The sequence below is a fragment of the Phalacrocorax carbo genome, chromosome 1 (assembly GCF_963921805.1).
Source record: "Phalacrocorax carbo chromosome 1, bPhaCar2.1, whole genome shotgun sequence".
Taxonomy (NCBI): Eukaryota; Metazoa; Chordata; class Aves; order Suliformes; family Phalacrocoracidae; genus Phalacrocorax; species Phalacrocorax carbo.
In genome coordinates, this window is record NC_087513.1 from 141,304,029 (window position 1) to 141,311,286 (window position 7,258).

Sequence of the window (7,258 nt, forward strand, 5' to 3'; positions counted from 1 at the left end):
AGTATTATATGAGGGCAGATGTTTGCAAAAGCTATCAACACTGCAAAATGCCTTTTAAAGTCCTTTGGAAGTAAAACTGCCTTCTTTCTTTCCTTTTCCAAAGTTCTAACTAGTACAGTTTTTTACAGCAATGATTTTTCAGTAACAGGTTGCCATCAATCAAGTACCAATTAAGTGTTTCGGTTTCCTTTTCTTTGCATTAGTTTCTCACAATGAATTTCTGGATAGAGATTTTAAACTGAGCTCTTGCAAAATAGATAAGACATGAAAATGTTCTCGATGTGTTCTTGTAGGCAATGTCCTAATACAAAGCTGTAGGTGACACTTTTCCTTAACAAAAAGTTTACATCATTTTAAATGTGTGGGTTTGGGTTGTTTGGTTTTTTTGTGGTTTTTTTTTTTATGTTTTATGTAGATCTGTTTTAATTAAGTCACACTTCTCAAATTATTTACTGTGAATTCTGGTCACACAAATCTGCAATGAACACAAACTGGATGATAATGTTTTATAAATATTTGAACTCCTGAAAGTTATGACAGCCTACTGTATTACCAAATAACAAACAAGTAGTATTAAAAACTGAATGTTAGAGATAAAAATTAAAAGTCTCAGGTCCAAACATCCTTTGTGTTGCATTTTTATTTAAAAGAAAAATAGTCACCATGGTATTCAGATTATTGTGAATCCAAAACTTGTTTCTTAATTTTTGTGCTGGTTACATTAAGTTCTTAGAAGACAAGATGGTGCTTAATTATACTTCAGAGCAAGGATGTGAATTGGGTCAGAAATTTACTTCCTTATTTCTAGAGGCAGCCATATTCTTCAGACCTAGTTTTCACAATCTCACTCTGTTTCATACTGATGAAGAGATTGAAAATATGAAATAATGGATACAGTGATCTATTTTCCCCTGTAAAAAGTGTGAATTGGCCTGTTGTACAAATGAAGCATTGATTCACAGTCCTGAGTAGTTCTTAAATACCAGTATTATACAAATTATAGTAATTGCTGAGAGAAAAGAAATTCCTTAATCTAAAATAGATTTTCCTTTCTCTATTCCTTTCTTTAAAATTTTTCTCTTTTTTAATGTCACTTCACAAAACTGGTTTTCCTTCCAAAATGCTTACAGGGAGGTGGGGGTACCAGGCATCGTGCACAGTGGAGCAGATTCTGCACATTTTGTTCAGCATCTGGGCAGTATGCTGTGACTGCCACATTGCAAAAGTATGACTTTGCTTTTGGCTGAAGCTTAGAAGTACCATCCCTCCGGACCCTTTCTTTCCCATGAAAAACCTGCCGATGGCGTTATTTCAAACTGAGAAGCCCAAGAGATCGGATAAGATCTCAGAGTTGGCAGAAGCCAGACTTTTATCTTTTTGAGGAGATGCTGAATAACATTTTGCTGTACTTTATAGTTCTGTCTGTGGTATGAGTTTTATTAGCCAGTTTGGTGATCATCCGTAAGGTTTTCTCATCCTAGTGTTCTGTTGGACTCATGACGATAGTTAAGCTCTTTGTTACTGAGAAAGGGATAGTGACGTGAATGTCCCTTGAGGGAGGAGAAGGGTTTTGCCCTACATCAACCCCTGCAATTAATGAAATGCTCCAGAAAGGAGCTTTATCTCATAGTCTGTAGCTAGTAGGGCAGAGTAATCTCCATGCTAGACATAAGACAAGGAAAAACTACAGGTACTGTGGAGCTGGTGGGCAATACTAGAAATCTGAAGGATCCTCTGAAGAAAGAAATAGAAAACAGACATTTTTCTTGGCACTTCCGAGTTTTCTTAAAAAGATCCATTTGAATTAAGGTCCTTTTACAGACACCTTTGTGCAATGAGTTTTTTACAGTACAGCAATTTCTTTAGCTGCCAGTATTTATTGCTAGGCTAGGAAAAAGCATTGTAGGTAGTGTGAGGCATACACTAACTAGGTAGTATTTCAGCCTCCTTAAAAGCAATCAATCTATCAAAAAGCAATGAAGAGGAGGCTTTTTTCCTTCAATTAGAAAGCAGTTACCCATGCTGCTATCAAGACTTTCTTAGTTGAAAGGAACCTAATGTGATTACACTCCTTTTTTGCTCATAGGCCACAGAAGAGGGGAGGAGTAAGGAAGGAGAGTGGCCGAATGTGTTGTAACACCACTTGCGTGGAAGCTTAATTGTAGTAACCTTTTGCAGTAGTTACCTTCAGTCTGCAAGGTATCTGTATTATAAGTGTCTTTTAACCACAGTATTTAACTGCAATCTAGGCAAATCGTTGGAACGTCTGTGTTTCTGCAAGCTTCTCTCTGTCATGCCATTCATTATTGGTGAAAAAGGTGAACCTTTATAAATATGTACCCCTTTTGTTTAATCAGTCTTTTACAGAATTTCTGCTTTGATACGATGGAGAGGAGCATTGTTTAGGAAACTGTACTAACATTTTTGTCGTGCTTGTTCTGACCAGCCTCCCATAGTACCGAAAGTATCCAATGATGGGGATACTTCCAATTTTGAAGCTTATCCTGAAGATGACTGGAACAAGATGCCTCCAGTACCCCCTAAAGATCTAGAAATTTTCAAGAACTTCTGAATGCTGCATCTACACTAGATAAGGTATGTCCAAATGTCAGGAGTCCTCTTCAAAATATTAGAGGTCTCCAAGTGAGAGCGGTATGCAGAAATTGCCTCTTCTGATTCGTAAAAGTGATTAATACTACCTCACAACTTGTAAAAACAACATGAATCACAGTAACAGATAGTATAATTAAACCGTTAAAATAAAATACTGTAAAGCAGGCTTGTGGAATGACAAAGATAATTTATCTCGCACACTTTGGAGTTCTACAGTGATGAAGAGTTACTTGCATACAGACATTTAAGTCCTTCTGTCCCTAAAACTTTTTAAATAGTGTGTTAAAAGCAAATATGTAGGTTGATTTGACAGGAAATGTGATCGTTCTTGATTTTAAGATTTTTATGTTCAGAATGAAGACTTTAGTTAGAGGAATAAGATTGTCAGATTAATTCTGTACCCTGGATTCTGTCTTATAACTGTTTTAGGTTGATACTTGTTATTCAATTCACATGCTCCACATTGTATTTTTTATTCCTTTTTCATTATTTTTTGTCTTAGGAACTGGAAGGAAATTGAAGTGCTAGGAGCAAGTCTGAAGAAAAATGGAGTTCATACGTGAATGAAGACTTTCTTTGTGGATACAAATGATACTGCATTCAGATATGCCTATTAGTATATAGTAAATATCTAAGGAGTTGGCAGGCAAGAATAATTTTTTGCTGTAAACATTTGACATTAGTTTAGTAAATTGTAATATTGATAGTCTACTCTGAAGTAGACTCACTAAAATGGTATATTTTAGGATTTTTTTTTTAACTTATGGTTCAGTTAAGTTTCCTGCTATTCCCTGATCCTTTTTTGCATAGTTAACTCATAGACTTAATTTTATAAGTTTATACTAAACTTGTGTAATTGAAAGCACAAATTAGTATATGTGTATATAATGAATACAATACAACTAAGCACAGGAACTGTGCAAAGATGTAAATTTTTGTACTTTGCAGAGTCTATGATTTTTATTTTTCAAATAATGTTTTTCAAGGAGTTCTCTAGGAATAAAAATCTTAAAAGGATAAATGAGTTTTTCATCATCTTATATACATTTTATAATTCTTTGTAAAAAATAAAAATAATTAAGTTTTAAAAAGATTTGTACCTAAAATTTCCAATGCCTCACACTTGCAACCATAGTACTTGAAAGCAGAAGACAAGGGCATGTTTTATTGTTGATTAATATGCATCTTAATGGCTAATTTATGAAGTTTTGTTATAGTGATGTTTCTTTACAAACCAGGATATTGAGTGATTATACACTGTCTGAAATGAGATTCCTCACATGAAGACTCTCTGTAAACATGCAATTCAGTGCATAACGATAAAAGGGCTCTAACTGGCTCTTCCAGGAGTTGTTCTCTCTCAAGCTTGCTGTCTTCTCCAAATGTAAAGCACGAGCCATAACAGACTTTTTTCATTATTGAAATAGCTGTTGAATTCTTGGCACTTCAGAATATCAGAGGGAAGACTGAATATATATCAGAGCCTGATTTTTCTGCTCCTGCTTTTGGAAATGTCCTAAAGTCTCTGCTGCCAGGAATTCCATATGTACAGAGTTCAAACCTTAGATGGAAGGAGTCTGTTTTATTTCACCCTGTACTAACGTCTTTCTAGTAGCTTTAGTACACTGTATTTAGGAAGTATTTGCAATATTGCTTCATTTTAAGTAGCACCAAATAACAGTACTTGCATATGTATATGAATACACATAAACATGAAGGTAGATTGAATGCAAGTCAGGATCTTTTTTTAGGGTTTTTCATGTTCCATATTACGATACTTGTGTTAATATAGGAGAACTGATTTTTGAAGTGCTTTGGTTTCAAAAAGTAAGTACGTTCTTTCAGATGTTGTGATTTTAGATAACTTTTAGTGAAATTATGATATTTAGACCAAAATGCTTCGTTTCAAAAGCACATCAGCTCACTGGAGTTCCACTACTATGACTGATGGCTCTACATAAAACTGTTTAAGTAGATCATACAGACAGTTGCTCCCACAAACTGCTCTCCGCATTTTTGATCTGAAATGCCATAAGAAAGGTAGGCCAAAGATTCATTTTTCTGAACTAGATCCTGAATGCTCATGAAGTAGACATTCCAGTAATCACTAATGAAATTAGCATGTTTGTAAGTTTATGACAAATCTGCAGCTGGAGTCTTCATGTGGAAGAGTGACCTCCATTTTCTTTTGTTTAGCTCTAAACAGTACCAAAGTGCTGTTGAGAACTTGCAGTTTCTAGGGTATTAGATCTGTTTCTTCATAAAGCAAGTCTAATTTTAAGAGAATGCGTAACTTTTTGCAAAAATACACAATGTGTAACAAAATCAGGATATTCAAAAGTGGTAATTCTGGAATACCACAGTGTCTTCTTGATGTCATATAAGTGCCACAAGTTGATGGCCCCAGCTTCCACTTAGTACTGTGTAGGAATGTATGACATACAGGAAAATCCATAGAAAAATATAATCTTAACCGGGTAAAAATACCTTATTCTCTTAAAAAAAAAAAAAGAATCTGGTCCACTGTATTTGTATTTGCAGAATTAGTTATTCCAAATTAATCGGAAAAACTGAAGCACATAAACACAGCTTACTTTGTCTGATGGGAGCAAGCACAGTTCAGGGTTTTTTTCCATGTGTAAGCCTACAGTATTTTATGGAATCTGATTACTACAAAACCAATTTCATATTTAAAAATGTACATACTGCAACAAGCAAACGTGCTAAATATATATATTTTTTTTTAATTTAAAACCTGCACTGTGTTTAAGTCTTCAAAGCTGAGGAAATGAAGTTGAATTTAAGTAACGTGCCACATTGGTGGTTAGAAGTTTTGAATGCTTGAACAACAAGAGATAGTGGATTTCCTTTTTATGAATCCTATCCATTGCCGGCAGTGGATGCACTGACACTCATTATGATAGAGGCTAAAGAAACAAATACAATCTTGTTAATAATGCTAATCCATTGACTTTACATTGTTTCCAGAGCCATGTGTAAATATACTTAACTACTGACCTCGTCAATATGCTTTCTAGTACAAAACTACTTTCAAACTTTTTTAATTAAAATCCTTAACTTTAAAAAAAAAAAACCCAAAAACATTTTTGAAGCATTATTTTAAGTAATCAGTTATTTTCTCTACAGTCTTGGGCTTAATGAGCTGTTATTACCTGCCTATTTTATTTATTTGCACAAGTGGGTCTGTTTTATTTTAAGTCTTTGCTGGGACTTCATGGCCCACTTATGTAGTTCTGTCCAAATGCTCACACAGAAGTCCCTGGATACACACTGCACTAAGGACTTTGGATTTATGTTTTGTTTTTTTTTAAGCAGACTAGAACATTTTCTATTTTCTATTTTGTTTTCTGTTCAATTATGGTAGTCTCTGAAGTTCATTTTATTATGGTTGCTTCTGTTAACGTGTGTTTTTGCGTATCAGCTGTTGCATAAGGACTGTTTTCTTGCCAGAGCCCATAGGCCTTTGGTGTTCTGCTTCAGTGAACAAGAATGTTAAACATTAAAAAAAACCAACCTTTATTTTGGAGTTTTAGATATATATATATTTTTAATTGCCCAATTTGAGGTTTTAAGTGATAAACGTGCATTGTAAACTCAATTGCCTTGTAACCAAATGATATAAATGCTTCATGATTTTAATGGAGAACATGCTGTAGATTTTCCTGTAAATTAGCTTGATCAATGAATATGTGTGCTACTGAGCTTTAACTGATGTGATCTTCCACTGTAGAAAGTCATTGTTAATTGATCAAAATATAGGTACTAAACTATGTTTAAATGGATGAACAGGGATTTTGCAGTTTTGAAAGCAATCACGATATGGCTGTTCCTCAGGCCACCTGCTTGCCATTCAGAAGAGTTGTGACGCAGTGCTTCCTACGCTATAGAATTCTTTTTCAGCTTTCAATGACTGTAGCATGATTCCTTTTTGTACTGTACTGTGTACAGACTTTCCATGTTTTGCACTTTTCTATGGCAAACCTTGACTGCTTTATAAATACTCTGTTGTGTAGTAAGTAGTGATAGTGGTAGCAGGCATTTGTGTACTGCGTAATCTGTTTGAACTGCTAGACTTGCGAGGTTAACTTGGACTAACGTTGTATGTTGCTGGTTGCTTGTTGTAGCTCACATGTGTAAGTACTGTTCAAAGTTACAAAGTCAGCCCTCATTGCACAATGAAAATCACTGTGATCTGTACATAAACCCTAGTAAAATTTTATTGCTGTTTAATTTATGTAATATCTGTCAAATCTGGATTCATTTAATAAACCTTTATATCTTTTTAAATGTTTAAACCTAGTTTGCTTCCATTTATGTTGGGAGGAGGTAGAGGTTCTTCATCCAAAAAAACGATGAAGGCGAGAGGAGAGGAGTAGAAAAACAACTGTTCCTTTTTTTCAGGAGTTAAGCCTTTCCAGAGCAAGGCACAAGTGGTGGAACATATTTCAGCTGGCACGGAAGAAGCACCAGAAAGTATATTTTCAAATTTATTTCAGATAGTGCACTGATAATGAAAAGTGTTAATTCTGACTACTCATTAATCTTTGATTATATGACCCTAATTGCTTTGACTTTTTCACAACTTAATGACCTGAACACTGTCCAGAACACTAATTTCAATCTA

General features: G+C 34.6%; 1 protein-coding gene across 1 annotated transcript in view; it reads left to right on the forward strand.

The window, feature by feature from the left end:
- Positions 1-6,929, forward strand: part of PRKX (protein kinase cAMP-dependent X-linked catalytic subunit) — a 63,172-nt gene extending 56,243 nt beyond the window's left edge. The window contains exons 8-9 of the mRNA XM_064437438.1: positions 2,447-2,595; positions 3,116-6,929. Coding sequence (XP_064293508.1) covers positions 2,447-2,572 — 126 coding nt within the window. The 3' untranslated portion in view covers positions 2,573-2,595; positions 3,116-6,929. The remainder of the gene's footprint in view (positions 1-2,446; positions 2,596-3,115) is intronic.
- Positions 6,930-7,258: the final 329 nt, after the last annotated feature.